This window comes from Micromys minutus, assembly GCF_963924665.1.
Source record: "Micromys minutus genome assembly, chromosome: 31".
In the NCBI taxonomy this organism is placed as follows: Eukaryota; Metazoa; Chordata; class Mammalia; order Rodentia; family Muridae; genus Micromys; species Micromys minutus.
The window spans coordinates 26,449,251-26,467,464 of NC_137966.1; the positions used below are offsets into that span (position 1 = coordinate 26,449,251).

General features: G+C 43.0%; 1 protein-coding gene across 1 annotated transcript; it reads left to right on the forward strand.

Annotated features, from left to right (window-relative positions):
* The first annotated feature begins 21 nt into the window (after positions 1 to 21).
* Positions 22 to 7,975, forward strand: MPV17L (MPV17 mitochondrial inner membrane protein like). The gene is made up of 4 exons (XM_080908142.1): positions 22 to 91; positions 2,888 to 2,958; positions 7,532 to 7,561; positions 7,727 to 7,975. Exons 2-4 carry the CDS (start codon positions 2,890 to 2,892, stop codon positions 7,898 to 7,900), a joined length of 273 nt encoding a protein of 90 aa, XP_080764268.1. The 5' UTR covers positions 22 to 91; positions 2,888 to 2,889; the 3' UTR covers positions 7,901 to 7,975.
* The last annotated feature ends 10,239 nt before the right edge of the window (positions 7,976 to 18,214 follow it).

Below are 18,214 nucleotides of genomic sequence, written 5' to 3' on the forward strand. Positions count from 1 at the left end.
TTGCCAGGCCGCGCGCCGCACACGGTCCTGGCCAAGGTGCTATGCGATCAGACTGTCGGAGGGCCGGTAGCCCTCTCTGCCTTCTACGTCGGTGAGGGCCCAGGCAGGGCACCGGAGGCTGGGCAGGGGGCTGGGGGGCTGGGGAGTGGGGGACGGGGAGACCAGAGATCTGAAGCCACTGAAGGTGACAACTCTGTGGCCCGGGAACTAGGGCTGGAAGGAAGTCCTGAAGCGGAGGTCTTGACATTGGGAGACTTGAGGTTTCCGTGAGGAAGAATTTTGGGGCCGCGGGCTGGGGATCTGGAGATCCCATGTGCCAGGGATTCAGAGGGTTGGTGCTGGAGCTGAGAGGTCGAGGTTGGCAGAGTGTGGGGGGCAGGGAGAGGGAGGTGTCTCTTTTTCTCCAGAAAGAGGCATATTCAAGAGACCCTAGCTTAGCCCCAAAGCAGCTACATCCCTGGACTCCACCTGTTCTGGGAAAAGCCACACTTGAGGCTCTAGGGCCAACACATCAACCCAGAAGTGATGGGGGCAGAGTGGGTGGGATCTGCGATTAGAGAAAAGTCATTTCCAGGGTCTTAGTCTTGCTCAGCAACAAGATTTCCGTGGGGTGGGGAGCAGTAGCCAGGTATGCCCCGCCCCAGTGACCTGACACTAACAGGAGCTGCTTGCCCCCTCCTCTCTCTTGTTCTTACTCTCTTACTTTCTCTCTCTTGCCCTCCAGCCCTTACCTCTCCTTTTCCCCTCCCCTTACCCCCTCTCTCTCCACGTGCTCATGGCCGGCCTCTACTCCCCTACTCCTCTCTTCTCTCTCTCTTTCTCTTTGCCTCTACTACCCTATTGACACCCTCATGACTTGAATAAACTCTATTCCATACTATACAGCCCTGTGGCTGGTCCCTCAGGAGGAAGGGATTCCCAACATGGATCCCCCAGAGGCAACCCCCATGCCTCCAGGCCTTGCCACACCTCCATGGGCCATATCCCTCACTCTCTTCATCCTTTTTCCTAACTTTGGTGCTCTCTTTTCCTCTTCTCATCTCAGTGAATTGTCAGGAGGGTCAAACGATGCGGTACATGTAGTTATCTGGGTAAGTGGATCGGAGTACTACATACAGTATTTGCTGGGTTTTGTTTTCAGCCTTGTCCTAAGGATCTCCTGCAGTTGACTAGTAAACACTTATCCTGTGCCCACACCCACACCCCAATCAGGGCTGTCAGAGAATAGTTACACTTTCTTTTAAAAGTAAGGCAACACACTGATAGGACATGTGTAGTTGCTAGAATGTCCAAGATCCATAGTTTTTATTTTATTTTAATTAATTTATTTATTTTTCTGAAAGCTTTAATTTATTCCCCCACTCAAAAAAAAAAAAACAAAAACAAAACAAAAAACAAACAAACAAACAAAAAAACCAACTGCAACCAAAGGGGATGAAAGGTCAAGATTTTATTGTCTTCATAACAAGATCATAACAAAACTGGGTTACTTGGCCCTTTCTCTTCTTGTCACCTCCCAGTTCAAAATGCTTGCATCTCTTAATAGCCAGCATCCTCTTAGGTCTGCAGTTGGGCTCAATGCACTCCAGTCTCAGCACAGTCTTCTTTGTGGTGTTAGCCCTTTTTTCAGAAAATGGGCTTAATCTGCCCACCGTAGTCACTGTTTCCTGTTATAACTCTGCTCTCCTGGGCAGACAAGGTCCTTGCCCTTCGTGTACTGGGTCGTCTTGTGTGGGGTTGGTGCTTCCCAACTTCTTGCAGAATGTCTGGTGGGTCTTAGGAACATTCACCATGTTTGCAGGAGTGCTATCAGCTCAGAAAGCTGTATTTTCACTTTAAAGGATTGGAGTTGGTGTGGGAGGGCGGTAATATAGCTCAGCAGTGGAGGGTAGGTTACCATAAGTTTGGTTTACCATAAGTTTGGGCCCTATGTTGAATCTCAGCACAAATTTTAAAAAGACAAAATAAGAACAAAATAAAGGAAAAATAAAATGGAAAAAGATTAATTTTCTTTTAAAACTGGGAGCTAGGCTGCAACTTAGTTAGCAGAGTGCTTTTTTACCAACTGGGTTCTACCCCCAGCAACATGGAGCTGGGCATAGTGGTTCACACCTGTAGTCCCAGCCCTTGGGGGGCAGAGGCAGGAGGATCTCTTTGAGTTTGAGGCTGGTCTTCATAGTGAGTTCCAAGACAACCACAGTTATACAGAGAAAGGAAAAAAGAAAGAGTTGGAGAGATGGCTTGGTAGTTAAGAACACTGGTTCTTGTAAAAGAACAGAATTCAATTTCCAGCAGCTCACAACCATCCACAACACTGTGGTACACAGACATATATATGAGCAAAACGACTCAAATATATAACATAAACAAATCTAAAACATCTTTAAATACTTAAAATAACAAACAAGGAGACAGAAAGACAGCTCAGCTTGTAAAGGCACTTGCTGGCAAGCCTGACAACCTGAGATGATCCTTGGAACACACATGGTGGAGAGAGAGAACTGACCCCAGCTAGTTGTTCTCTGACCTCCACACTCAGTGGCAAGTGCAAGCACACACCATTAATAAATAGACAGACAGATGGACAGACAGACAGACTAATAAATGTAAACAAAACATAAACAAGGAAGTCACCAGCAACCTCCCTGTCCAATGCCAGCCATTTTGCTGTGTCTGTTACACCTGCTATTCTTACTTTCTGCTGGTGTTTCTTTAAACGCTAGTTTTAAAACAGAGTTATTGTTGTTTTCCTGTTGGGTCAACAGGACCATGTAAATGATTGGAATTTGATGTGCCTGGATGCTGTTGGAATGTGAAACTTGAACACACACTTTTATATAGTAATTAGTTCTACTTCTCAAATCTTTGGGTATGTTTCTGTAAACAGGTATGAGCCTTCTTCAGGGAAAGGATGACATATTTTTGGACCTGAAACAGAAATTTTGGAATACATATAAGGTAAGACAGGCTTCTGAAAATATAATCATATCTTTTAAATATCTTAAACATTAAAGAATACTTATTTGAGGGGCTGGCAAGAAGGCCTAGTGGGTGAAGGAGTTTTTTCTTTCTCTCCCTCCCTCACTGCCCCTCCCCACCTTTCATCCATCCTTCCTTTCTTGAATTCTGGTCTCTATAATTTGACCAGATGCCTTTAGTTCACTGTACCTCAGACAGGCCTTGAACTTCTGATCCTCTCGAGGAGCTGAGATTACAGGTTTATCCCACTAGGACTAGCTTCAAACAGCCATGTTTAAATTAGGGCTTACAGTTTGTCTGATCTGGGAATCCAATATTTTGACAAAGAGATATCTTAATTTTGTTACATTTGTTTTGTTTTATTTTGAAAATGATCATCCTGTGATATTGCCCAGACTGGTACACAACTTTTGGGCTCAAGCAGGCTTCTGGGCTCAGCCTCCCAAGCAGCTGAGACTGTAGATTGGGGCACCAATGTTTCTAGCTTGAATGTGTTTAGACCAATATATTCCAGGAGGCCTCCAGCATCTCTGCTTCTCAGAGACAGGAAATAAACTCTATCACTGCATTCAGGCAAGTGTTTACAATGATTTCTGACTCCATTAGATTTATTCTTAACAGCCACTACAATTTATGTAATAGGTTTCCAAACCTATTTGCCAAATAGGAATTGTAGGCTGTGGGTCTGTCACGGAATCACTGTTTCCTGGTGTGAGTCCTGGTGAAAAGAACCTTACATCACAAATGTGTTTCCAAGAAGGATGCTATTTCCCAGGATTCCTAGTGGAGTAAGTCCCCTGTGGTGTTCTTTATTCAGCACAAAGATGTATGCTGCTGTTGGACCTATGACTGTCGTGTGCTCAGGGAAGGCCAACAGACTCTTTATCAGCTCTGACCCAGCACTACGTCCATTTGACTGATGACAACCAGGTAGATAACATTTCAGGATTCCAGAGTTTATACCTAATTTATATGTACTTAGTCTCCTGTCCAGAGCAGCGTTGAGGGATAGAAGGATAGCTTGGTGGTAGAAGTGTTTGTTTAGTGGGAGGGAGAAAGGGGATCTCTTAGGGTAACCCCAACACCTAAAAACACAAAAGCCAATACAATGTGAAACCACACTGAGCCATTCCCCATACTGTTTTTAGAGTCTTCTGAAGGATGGCACTGAGCCCCAGACTCAGCATTGTCTATGGTGACTGAAAGCATAGGGAGATTTGAAGCCACAGAAGCCACTGGATCCCTAGGGACATCTTCAAGGAGAATATTTAGAGCCCCTGGGGTAGAAATTGTGCCTCCACACAGACTTTAGAATGAGATTTCCTTGTTCTTTATTTTAGAAGGGAGAGTGAGGTTAGAGACACACACGTCTGACATGGTTTGTTAATTTATATATTGATTGGTTGTTTGTTTTGAAACATGGTCCCACTTGTAACCCAGGCTAGCCCAAACTTACTGTGTAGAGCAATCTTCCTGCCTGAACCTCCTGAGTGCTGAGATTATAGGCCGTATAGGCCACCACACTCTGTTCTACTCTAATGTTAGAAAAAAGCAGGATTGTAGGTACAGATCATGAATGGTTTGCTCCCTTATGCACAGGATGATTTGGTTGGGAATAGAGTCCTGGGAATCTTGTCACACACATCTTATGTTTTTGTCTTTTTCAGAGACCAGGTCCTCTCATATGCTAGGCAAGTGACATGCTACACCCTCCCTACCAATCTCTATTGTTGATTTTATTTTTTATTTTATAGATTTATTTATTTATATGAGTACAGTGTAGCTGTCTTCAGACACACTAGAAGAGGGCATCGGATCTCATTACAGATGATTGTGAGCCACCATGTGGTTGCTGGGATTTGATCTCAGGACCTCTGGGAGACCACTGAGCCATCTCTCTAGCCCCTATTATTTTTTGTTTATTTATTGAAACAAGGTCTTATGTAGCTAAGGCTGTCCTGGAGCTCATTATGTAGCTGAGGAGACTTGAACCCAGGGCTTTGTGTATGCTAGGCAAACACTCTGCTAACTGAGCCAGATGCTCATCCCCATTCCTCGAAGTGCTAGAGATTGACCTTGAGTATCAAGCATGCTAGACAGGCTACCAGCTCTTTTTTATCATCCACTCTTTTCTTCTTCTGTTTTTATTCGTTACTAGTATTTTTTTGCTAATTCACTTTACATCCCTCTCACTGCCCCCTCTCCACCCTCTCCCACCATCACTACAACCCTTCCTCCCATCCCCCTCCCCTTCTCCTCTGAGCTGGTAGGGCTCACCCCCACCCCTCTGTATCTCCTCACCCTGGCACTTCAAGTCTGTGCTCGGTCAGGTGCTTCCACTCCCGCTGAAGCCGGAAAGCGCAGCCCAGACGGAAAAGCCCGTCCCATGTACAGGCGGCAGCTTTGGGACGCCCCCGCTCTAGTCAGGACCCACATGAAGACCAGGCTGTACATCTACATATCTGCAGGGAGGCCTGGGTCTAGCCCGTGTATGTTCTTTGGTTGGTGGTTCAGATTCTAAGATGCCCGAGGGTCCAGGTTAGTTGACTATGTCGGTCTTCCTGTGGAGTTTCTATCTTCTTAGAGTCTGCAATCCTCCCTCCTGATCTTCTTTAAGAGTCCCTTCTATAAGCACCATCCACTGTGTGGCTGTCAGTGTCTGCATCTGTGTGAGTGAGCTGCCGGGAGAGCCTCTCAGAGGACAGCCATGCTAGACTCCTGTCTGCAAGCACGACAGTACCATTAATAGTGTCAGGGATTGATATTTGCCATGGGATGGTCTCAGGTTGGGCCTGTTACTGGCCAGTCACTCCCTCAGTCTCTGCTCCCTGTCCTGTGACTGCATTTCTTGTAGACAGGATGAATTTTGGGTCAAACGTTTTGTGGGTGAGTTGATGTCCCTGTCATTCTGTTGGGGCTCCTGCCTGACTATGAGGTTCGCCACCCACTTATGAGAAGGGTCTAAGTTGCTCAGGCAGACTTGGGACTTGCAGTCCTCCTGCCTTAGTCCCCCATGTCGCTGGACCACAGGGCTGTGTGTCTTTCCCTCCATTCTTTTCCCCCTCCCCCTTTTCTACAATGCTGGAACTCAGGGCCTCATGCATGGCGGTTGCTAGGCAGCTGCGCCTCTGATTGTGCCCGAGCTGCCCGCTGTGCTGGTTGTTGAGTGGTGAGTGTGCCCAGGACTGGTGCTCACGGTGCTGCTTAGCACTGCACTGTGAGCGTGGGTTCGCTCGTCACTCCCAGCTACATCTTTATTGTGCGTGTGTTCCCAGCAGTCCATAATTCATGGCTGTGTTCAATTATTTTTGGTATTCTCAAGCATTGCAGACGTGGTCAGTGCGAAGTGCTTCAAGTTGCTATCTGTGCTCCTGCAGCATCTCCTGTCTTTCCTGTAGTCTACCTCCCAGTCCTAGGACTGAAGGAACAGCACCACGCCTGGCTCAAGTAGACTTTTTACAAAATGACTTCTTAGAGCGTGGAGGCTCATCCAACCCCAGTACTCAGGAGACTGCGGCAGGAAGACCGCCATGAGTTTGAGACTGAACTGAGCTATAGGGCAAGACCCAGGTACAAAAGAAAGTAAATAAAAAGAAAATAATTTAAAAAATTAGGAGGTCGGCAAGATGGCTCAGTGGGTAAATCAGTGGGTAAAGGTGCTTGCCACCAGGCCTGAGGTCCAGAAAGCATGTTCTGATCTACATACACACACACACACACACACACACACACACACACACACACACACACATGTGGCCCGCACACAGCACACACACATACACACACAGCACACACACACATACACACACACATGTGGCCCGCACACAGCACACACACACACATACACACACATGCACACACACATACCCATACACACACACACACACACACACACACACATGTACACACACACACACAAAATAAATGTACTAAGAAGTTTTTAATGCCAGCCTATTTTGTTCTGTACCAAGAGATAGCTTAGGTGTATTATTTGTATATTGTCCCATAAAGACATTTTTAGGTAAGCCAGGCATGGTGGCACATGCCTTTAGTCTCAGCAGTGGGGAGACAGAGGCAGGTAGATCACTGTGAACTCTAAGCCAGCCTGGTCTGCATAATAACCAAAGCTTCAGGCCAGCCAATGACACGCAGTGATATCCTGTCTCAAAAAAATGTTTTTATTTGGAATATACTTTAAAGAATTCACTGATCATAAAAATATCATGTATATTATATGCTGATACTCACTTGGAAATTATAATGTCTAAACATATGTGTTTATTTTTAAAACACCGATTTCTTCCAGAATCTCTGGCTGACTTTTCATTCTGCACCTATGATTATAACCAGTAAGCATTGGCCTCCAAGCTGTGCCTTCAAGTTTCTTGCTCTCTCAAGGCTTCAAGCAGTCTTCATTGAATCTGCTCTGAGTGCAGTCCAGTGCTACTGGGCATCCCACCTACCTGTCATTTCTTATTCTCTTACACAGTGTGCGTACCTGTGTGTTTGGTTTACCTATACGACATTCTAACGGGGCTTTTCTTCATTGCAGACTGGTCTGATGTACTGGCCTTTCGTGCAGGTGAGTGCCAAGCCTCGTAGACTCTGGGGCTGGGCTTCGGTGCAATGGTAGAACACTTGCCTAGTGAGTGTTGGGTGCTGAATTCAGTCCCTAGCGTGGAATGAAAGCAGAACTCAAAACACTTTGTGTTGCCTGTGTCTTCCTAACAGACTGTCTGTATTGCAGCTGACCAACTTCAGCCTTGTCCCTGTGCACTGGAGGACAGCATACACGGGAGTCTGTGGCTTCCTCTGGGCGACCTTCCTGTGCTTTTCACAGCAGAGTGGCGACGGTACAGTGGAGTCCTTATTCATTCTCCTTCGCAGGAACGAGGCAGGTGAAAGGTCCCCAGAAAAGTGAAGAGCCCGGGACTCTCTCCTAGTACTCAGCCCGTTTCTCCATCTCTCTCAATCACCTGCAGCAGGCCTGCTTCACTGACCAATTATGGGCTCCATCATGAAGAATTGCTATTCCATAGGCCCACTTGGTTTGAAATTATCAGTTATTATTTTAACTTTTATCCAAACCTTTCCCAGTCATTCCAGTCTGAAAGTCTTATTCTCTGGTATTTTCACTTCTTTAGTCCTTTGGTTAAAAACTGCAACAATGACATGTGACATTTTAAAATTATTAATATTTTTATTCTAATATTATATGGCCCGTTGAGTTTTTAAAGAACTCTAGTCTTGATTGTATTTCTAGCCTAAACTCTCGGGCTATTTCCTACACACTTCGGAATCTGATTGCCTTTTGTTCTTATGGTAAATTTCTATGCATATAAAATTCAGTCAAGAAATTGAATAATCAGTCCCCCCAGATAATTTATAATAATGTATTATTATACCAACACTAAAATTCTGTAAGTAGGTGTTTTTAATCTTCAAAAAAGGAATAGTGTTGGATATATTCTGTATAGACTATTTTATTGATACTGTCTAATTTTTTTTAAAAAAAAAGGATCTCTCTTTGTGTAGCTCAGGCTGGCCAGAAACCTCAGAGGCCTCAGCTCTCCAAGTGCTGAGATTACAAGCATGAACCTCTTCTGGTTTTATATTACACCACCAAGTACAGGTTTTTTTTTTTTTTTTAATTGATGTCTTCTAGCTTTGAGAAGATAGTTGACCAAAAGCCCTAATTCCTACATGAAATGAAATATTTGGTTTCTGAATAAATTACAGCAAATGAAAATTCCAGAAAGATAATCATTTCTTTCCTCTCTAAGGATGAATTCTAATCCATACTAGACTAGTCTACAAAGTTTACAGCTACCGTCCTGTCTCTGCATTACAATTTTGGGATTACAGTCATGAACCACCATGCATGGCTTTGTGTGTAAGTGTGGTTGGTACTAGGGGTGGACCAGCGTCTTGTACAAACAAGTGCTCTGCCCCTGGCTGCAACCCAGGATCCTGATAGTAGTCTTTTATAATTCAGTGCTGTAAAATTCTATCTTCATACTTTAAAGTGAACACAAAAATCACCAGCCAGTCTTTCACATTTATTCAGTTTGTCTAATCTCAGCCAGCCACCTTCAGGTTTCAGAATTATGCAAATAACCAGCCCTGGAGGTGTGTGCCTGTCTACACAGAAAGCTAATGGAGGACGATCATTTCAGCCCACGAGTTTAAGACTGGACTGGGAAAAACAGCAAGTCTCCATCTCAAAACCACAAAAAATAAAAAATTTAAAACTATGAACGTCTTAAGAAATTTCAACCATCTCACCTAAAATTCGCCCCATGGTTCTGTTGCTTCTACATGGATACATGACAGCCGAAATGTGAAACACTGAATTCTACATACAAACATGGATACATGACAGCCAAGATGTGAAACACTGAATTCTACATGCAAACATGGATACATGACAGCCGAGATGTGAAACACTGAATTCTACATACAAACATGGATACATGACAGCCAAGATGTGAAACACTGAATTCTACATGCAAACATGGATACATGACAGCCGAGATGTGAAACACTGAATTCTACATACAAACATGGATACATGACAGCCAAGATGTGAAACACTGAATTCTACATGCAAACATGGATACATGACAGCCGAGATGTGAAACACTGAATTCTACATGCAAACATGGATACATGACAGCCGAGATGTGAAACACTGAATTCTACATACAAACATGCATACATGACAGCCGAGATGTGAAACACTGAATTCTACATGCAAACGTGGATACATGACAGCCGAGATGTGAAACACTGAATTCTACATGCAAATATGGATACATGACAGCCGAGATGTGAAACACTGAATTCTACATGCAAACATGGATACATGACAGCCAAGATGTGAAACACTGAATTCTACATGCAAACATGACAGCCGAGATGTGAAACACTGAATTCTACATGCAAACATGGATACATGACAGCCGAGATGTGAAACACTGAATTCTACATGCAAACATGGATACATGACAGCCGAGATGTGAAACACTGAATTCTACATGCAAACATGCATACATGACAGCCGAGATGTGAAACACTGAATTCTACATGCAAACATGGATACATGACAGCCGAGATGTGAAACACTGAATTCTACATGCAAACATGCATACATGACAGCCGAGATGTGAAACACTGAATTCTACATGCAAACATGGATACATGACAGCCGAGATGTGAAACACTGAATTCTACATGCAAACATGGATACATGACAGCCGAGATGTGAAACACTGAATTCTACATGCAAACATGGATACATGACAGCCGAGATGTGAAACACTGAATTCTACATGCAAACATGCATACATGACAGCCGAGATGTGAAACACTGAATTCTACATGCAAACATGGATACATGACAGCCGAGATGTGAAACACTGAATTCTACATGCAAACATGCATACATGACAGCCGAGATGTGAAACACTGAATTCTACATGCAAACATGGATACATGACAGCCGAGATGTGAAACACTGAATTCTACATGCAAACATGGATACGTGACAGCCGAGATGTGAAACACTGAATTCTACATGCAAACATGGATACGTGACAGCCGAGATGTGAAACACTGAATTCTACATGCAAACATGGATACATGACAGCCGAGATGTGAAACACTGAATTCTACATGCAAACATGGATACATGACAGCCGAGATGTGAAACACTGAATTCTACCTACAAACATGCATACATGACAGCCGAGATGTGAAACACTGAATTCTGAGTTTATCTTGTGATTGTATAAGGCCAATTTTATAATTCATACTTAAATTTCTAAGCAATTAATTTATGTTGTTTGTAATATGTTTGTATAAATTATAAGCATGTACCTTTTAAGGGTCTAAGTTGTGGAATGTGATAGAAAGTGTCGGGATGGTAAGAAGTTTTCCACTTGTTAATTGCTGTGCCTTGTGCTACTTGCTGGCAGGATTTGGGTATTGTCATTTTTATGGCCGGTGTAATTGTTTGTCCTTCTCACCTGCCCAAAAAGATAATTCTGAGAGATTATCATAGTAGAAAGCCAGCTGCCACAGTGAAGGTTATGCAGCCCTCAAAAGCCAAAGGACAACCCTAAGAGATTGTTTGGGCGTTGTCCTGCTGCTGATTGGTTCAGACTGGAATGTGGCTTTTTGTATAATAAAGAGCTGAGGGCTGGGAGCTGGGGCAGTAAGTATGGGGCACAACTTCTGTGCAGGCAGACACACAATCAGAGATGCAGGAGACCTGGGCAGATGCTGGGGGATTTAAAAGGAGGCAAAAGGGAGGAAGAAAGAAGAAGGGAGATGGATGGAGCTGGAAGCATGAAGTTGGAACCACATGGAGAGATTGTGTGATGGTTTGCTTATGCTTGGCCCAGGGAGTGGCACTATTAGGAGGTGTGACTTGTTAAAGGAAGTGTGTCGCTGTGGGGGTGGGCTTTGAAGTTCTGTTCTCAAGCTCTGCCCTGTGAGGAGAGACTCTCTTCCTCGTTGCCTCTGAAAAGAATTCCCTTCTGCCTGCCTTCAGATCAAGATGTAGAACCCCCAGCTCCTTCTCCAGCATCCTGTCTGCCTGGATGCTGCCATGTTTCCCGCCTTGACGATAATGGACTGAACCTATGAAACTGTAAGCCAGCCAGAATTAAATGTACTTTCTAAAGGTTGTCTTTCTTGGTCGTGGTGTCTTTTCTCAGCAATAAAATCCAGGCCGAGACAGATAGTGTAAAGATCTGAAAATGGCTGAAGGAAGACCCAAAGTCAAATACTGTGCAAAGACAAAGAGCATTTATTCTGCAGAAATGACCAGCGTGCAGGGGTCAGCTACTCATCAGAATGGTAACAATGGGGGAACTCAGCTGGCAGGCGCCTTTTTCTGCAGGACTGGGGGAAATTGTTTAGAGGAATTAGGTAATCTCTAATGTGATTGGCAGGGGACAAAGAGGTGACATTAGTACAATTTTCATTGGCTACTATGTTCTATATTTGGAAGTGGGTTAGGTAGTCTAAAATTTCATTGGTGGGTGCTAGGGAGGTCACATGGGTCAGCGTTAGATTGGCTTGTGCTAGGTGGAGAAAGGTCTCTCGTTTCTATGTCAAGGATGTCTAACCAAAGGACAAGATAGGGCTGCCCAGCACTGGTGGCTTATCCTTAGATAAAATATGTCCCTATTGTGGTTACCTCCTGACTGTTCTTTGGGAAAGGGTTTTATGACTTTCTTTGAAAGCTTGTTTGCAAAGTATTTCTGTATTTTTTAAAAAGTATCTGTTTAGTGGGTGATTTCGAGAGGAATATCTACCTACAGCAGAATCAATGCAGTTTGTCAGTTAGGGGTTTGTATACTTTTGGAAAAGTTCGAAGAAGAAATCATTTAATGACTAAAGGAAGTTAGAGATGCTTAGCCAAAGATGACTGGTGACTTACCCTTGTCATAACAGCAGGGGGACACAGGCAGGGTGACTTGGAGTTCAAGGTCATCCTCGGTTATTCAAGGCTCGCTCAGGCTACCAGAGTCCCTGTCTAAAAGGCAAAACAAAAACAAAACAAAAGCCAATTTAGAAGAGAAAAGAAAAGGAGGGGCTGGAGAGATGGCTCAATGGTCTTGAGCTGGTGCTGCTCTGACCGACTATGGTGGTGCGCTCAGTTCCCAGCTCCCACAGGCAGCTTACAACCACACTAGACATATACTCAGCACACACATAGACATAAAATAAAAATAAATTAAAAAATCTCTGAGAAAGAGGTCAGGTGTCCCAGTAAGATCTCTTGAATTTAAGGCCAGCCCGTTCTTCATAGTTCTAGACCAATTCTTACAAACTGAGACTAAGAAATTACAATTACTAAAAGTTATGGTTACGGTATAAAGAAGAAAACACATTCACATTCTATTGCTTTACCAACAATTGTTACTTTTATTTTAATGATTTAGAGTAGAGGAAATTCCATTTCCTTTACATTAAAGCCTAGAGTTAAAATTAACTTCTTCCTTTGGAGTGTATCTAAATAGGGCCTTCACATTAACTATGTGACTATACTGAACCAAAACGAGTCTCTTCTATAGAAATATAGAAGGCACAACTCATAAGTCATCTGCCTTTCTAGCTGCTTTGATTACTATTTTTCATCTAAAATTCATCATCCTTCAGGATTCATTTGGAGCTATGAAAAAAAAAACTATTTTTTTTTTCCCTACATGGGCAATTTACTTTTAGCTCAATGGAATACTATGTACATTTCTACTGTGTTTGCCAAAACACATTATGTCTTAATACATACTTAACATATCCGGGAGGCAGCTTTTATTTGCAATTAGGTTCATGTTCTGAGAATTAAAAAGCTAAAGGGTTTCTGTGCCTAAACTATTTTTATAAGGCAGGCTTACATGTAGCCCAGGCTGCCCTTGAAACTATGTAGCATAGATACATCTGCCTCTTTTCCAAGTGTCAGAATTCACTTGCATGTCTTAGAATCCAAAGGGACTAAATTGTCATAAATCTGACCAACACTTTTGACATTTTTTTCTCTTAATATAGTCAGCAGCCTATAAATGAAAATAAAAATCTGAAACTTAAAGATAATAGCCTTAGAGTTTAGAGGTAAACATGAAGAGTCCTGAGCAGTAAAGGACCCTAGAGGCTTTCACCAGCCTTACACCCACTGCCCCAGGTCAAGGTTAGGCCACGTTCCATTCTCCATCCATAGTTCTCAGGAACCTTCACAGAGTGTACTGACGGGTAATCACCTGGCCCTATGGTCCCAGACAGAGTCCGAATGCCTGTCATATGCTTGCTAGCCAATAGATTCAAAGGTCAATATGCTTAGCCAATAAGTTTAAACTGTAACCTTGATGATGTAACCTGTTCCCCTAAAAAGTATAAAAACTGCTTGTCATAGGCATTCAGGGTTGCCTTCTAGTCACCATGAGGGGCTGATTGAGTCGACCCTGATATGCCAGAAAATAACCCTCTTGTGTTTGCATTGAATTCCACTCTCCTGTCTCACTTGGGGGGTCTCTGGTAGTTAAGACTTACTTCGAGTCTTCGCAGCAGCAGCTAGCCAAATACACAGAAGAATCATAACTTATAGAGAGCACAAGGACCTTGTGCTCACAGACAAGCACCAGGGGAACCAGGAATGTTAAACATTCAGGGTTGTTTCTTTAAAGGAAGAGATGTATATAACCCGTTTTCTGCCCAGAAGCCTGGCAACCTTTGCATTAACTGTGTGACTGAGGCCACATCTGGCTCCCCTAGATTCTTACAATCAGGACTGGAGGTGGCTAACAGCCTAAGTGACCTCTGAAGAGTGTGTGTCTTAAAAAAATTTAAACTGTATGACTTAGTACATATGAAAAAGACATGGATCTGAATGAAATGTGGCAAGTGGTTGGCTGTTTTGTGCTATTGATGATATGTTTACTCTGGAAAAATGGAAGGATGATGACATTTACATCCCATAATCTTCTCTTCTAATGGTCTTTATTGAAAACTGAGATACAATTTTTTTCATTGCTTAATGGTATATATGTGCATATATACAGGGGGTGGGGAGAGAGCTGCCTTTGCTGCCATGCTTCCTGCCATGTGATAATGGACCAAACCTCTGAACTGTAAGCCAGCCCCAATTAAACTGTGCGTTTTAAGAGTCCACAGCAATAAAACTCTGATTAAGATGAGTGAACAAGGCTGGTACAGATAATGTTACAAGGTCATCTCAGGTTTCAGGTTTTGGAAACATTCTCATCTTGTTCTTTGGATATTTTCTGCTTAAGGGTTGTAAATTAGAAAATTGAAACAAGTCCCACTAAAGCAAAAGGAAGTTATCCCCTGCTCACTTGATTTCTTTGAGAGCAGATATGCAAGCAGAAGAGTTCTGAGCTGAGTATATGAGTAAAGAGAAAAATGGTTGTTTTTTATTCAGAATTGAGTAATGAAGAAAATAATGAGGAGGACGAACAAAGGGAACTATGGCCGCATGAACCATCGCAGAGCTAGGTCCAGCTGAGCGATGAAAACAAAGACTTGGTCTTTTTCATTCTCAAATAGGGTGGTCACTGTGCTGTGGCTGACTCTCCATTAGGGACAGTGTTGAAGAGGAAAGAGGTAGAATGAGAGCCAAGGACCCTGGGAGTGAAGACCCTATAGAAGACCCTATAGAAGACCCTATGGAAGACCCTATGGAAGATGGGAAGGGCACCCATCTTCTGCTGCAGTAGTTTTTGATTTTGGCATTTTTGATATTTTTGTTTTGACACAATACGAGACCTTACTATAGCCCAGGCTGGTGCTGAATTCATAATCCATGTGCCTTGTCCTTCTAAGTGTTAGGTTAACAGTGATTATTCTGCAATCATTGGGTTTAGATCCCAGTGGCCAGCAACCCCACAAATGCCTATAAACTAAGTACCAAGGGAACAGAGATAAAAGGATGGTTGGCCTTTTTTTTAAAATTGTTTTAGCTTATCTGAGAAAACAAAAAAGCACATGCCCAAGGAGAGATACTGCCTCAAAGGAATAGGTAGAGAGTAATAGAGGAAGCTACCACTGTGGTAGGTTCCAGGAGTAAAGTGGACATGTAGACGTTTGCTTGTGATATTTGTTCTTTCTTTACAGAGTTTGTGGTCAGGTTAGACTTTTCAAACCTCGTTTATATTTTTCTAGACCCTGGATGTTCTCTACACAGGCATGTATTAAGTGGTCAAATTGGCAAATTTTATGTTAGGTATTATAAAAGGATAAGAACACAACAATTTAGTTGAACCACATAAATTAGCTTTCATTTCAATTCTAGAATTGGGTGGGCAATCCTTCTCTTTATAAAATTAAGTGCTCTGATGGGCCAAGCAGAGAAGGTTGTTTTTAGACAGGGGAGATTTTGAAGGAAAGAAAAGGAAAAAGGATTGTTCATTTTATTATATGTTATGCTTTTTTTTTTTTTTGAGACAAAGTATTGCTGCTTAGCAGGGGTGGCCTTGGCTGGACTTGAACTTACTACTTAGCAGAAGTTGGCCTTAAACTTTATCTTCCTGCCTGCATTTCCCCATGCTGGAATTACTGCATGCACACAGTAAAATGCCCAGTCAGATTGCTGTTTTGTTAGTTTTTTTTATTTTTCATTTTTATTGAAACAGGGTCTCATGTATCCCTAGCTGGCCAAGATCTGGCCATGTTGCCACTGAACTTGTGATCTTCCAGCCTCCCTCTCTAAGTGCTCCTCCTTGGACAGTTTATGTAGTGCTGGGGTAGGACACAGGATGGTGTATACTCAGCCCTGGGCTGGCATTTTCAACCAACTTTGCATTGTGAAGTGGGAAGACAAAATAATAAGAAAATAAAGGATTAGTTATGTCAGACTCCTTTTGTGTTAGGGTTAGGACCAGAGACCTCCACTTTCATGTTAGTGGATCTCTCCAGTCCTTATTCCCAGGAAGATCAGTCTCGCTTCAGCTGGAAGATGTGTCTGCTTTTTATCACAAGTGGTTCCATTTTGATTTTTAGCCAGATGTATGCAGAACTGGAACTGTGGCCTCTGTCGTTTACATCTTGTAGCATGGATATTGGAGTACTCCGTTAAGAGCGGAGACAGTTTACAGCTCAGCAGTGATCAACTGTCCTTCATTCACAGCAAATATTTACCCTCAATATGAATGTGTGTCTGGAGCCATAGCAACTCAGGAGCAGCATATGTCCTGGTCTGATGGAAAGCAAGCATTCCCGAATACATTACTTTTGGAGAATAAGCCTTTTCAAACAAGGAGACTCCATTTAGACTGACTGAAGGAGGCCAGGATTGTAACTCTTTCCTTCTGTAGACGGAGGGAGGTGGGTATGAAACACATACATGTTTGTTTTGGTGTGAAGCAGGAAAAGGTGTGAGGATCAGTGTGTGCTGTTCTGGTTGCTCTGTAATGTCAGCTGCTACTGGGAAGGAAGCTCTCAGGATCCAGGAAAAATGAACAGGAAAAACAAAAAAGGGAAGAAAACAGTGATTGCTTATTCAACAATGACCTAAGTGTGGATGCTTCTATTTTCTCTACTACATCCCTTTTTTAGGTTTAAAATGAAGGAAAGTTCTGTGATATTTTACATTAGTGCAAACTAAGTTTTCAGGATACTTTTATGATATACAAAGGGTTTGAAGGTTTAGAGAATTTTATATTAAAACCTTTAAAAAAACATTGTGTGTGTGTGTGTGTGTGTGTGTGTGCTAACTACATGCAGTGTTTAGAAAATAATTTCTGAGGGTTGTTCCCCCCCCCCCCCCACTGTTTGTTCCAGGAATTGAAGTCAGATTGTCAGGTTTGGCATCAAGCATGGTTACTTACTGAGCTATTTCAGCAGTCCATAGATCACCACTTTTCACCTTCTCCTATATAATCTTAAAGTTTCTGTCAGTGCCTTAAAAACAAATTTACATTTGGTGCGTAAATCCCTTCTCTGCCCTCACCACCACTGGATTATCTATTGTGGTCAGGCCTGCTCTGTTAGGACCCCAAGAATGATTCTCACTAGCCAAAACTCTGCCAACTCTGAATTTGTGAAATATCATAAAATGGGAAGATAGCCAAGTATGGTGGTTCCCACCTGTAATCTCAGCACTTGGAAGTTGGAGGCAGGAGGATCATCCTTAGCTGCATAGAGTATTAATCAAAAGCCTGGGATATATGAGAGCTGGTCTCAAAAATTACAATGGACCACATGACCACTCTATGGTATGGTTAAAGGGAAGGTTTTTATTTTGAATGAGAGAGAGAGAGAGAGAGAGAGAGAGAGAGAGAGAGAGAGAGAGAGAGAGAGAGGCAGAGAAACAGACAGACAGAAACACACAAAGAGATAGACAGAAATACACTGAGGGACAGACACAGAGAAACAGAGACAGAGGGGAACTTAGAAAAGGAGTTCAAGCCTTTGAGTCTCCGTCTGCACCCCAGAGTTAACCCTGTGGCACAGCTTTCCATACCCAAATCCTACCCAGAGAGCTGGTCTCCCAGGAGTGCTGACACACCTAAGATCACAGGCTTACAGGAGGAACAGGTTCCAGTCAGAAACAGCAAGACTAACTAACACCAGAGATAACCAGATGCAAGAGGTAAACACAAGAACATACACAACAGAAACCAAGGCTATGTGGTATCATCAGAACCCGGTTCTTCCACCCCAGCAAGTCCTGTATACCCCAACACACCAGAAAAGCAAGATCTAAATTTAAAAT

Coding starts and splice junctions, on each gene's coding strand:
- MPV17L (XM_080908142.1), top strand. CDS start 2,890: ATGAGCCTTCTTCAGGGAAAGGATGACATATTTTTGGACCTGAAACAG. Junction 2,959..7,531: donor AATTTTGGAATACATATAAG/GTAAGACAGGCT, acceptor TCTTCATTGCAG/ACTGGTCTGATGTACTGGCC. Junction 7,562..7,726: donor TGTACTGGCCTTTCGTGCAG/GTGAGTGCCAAG, acceptor TCTGTATTGCAG/CTGACCAACTTCAGCCTTGT.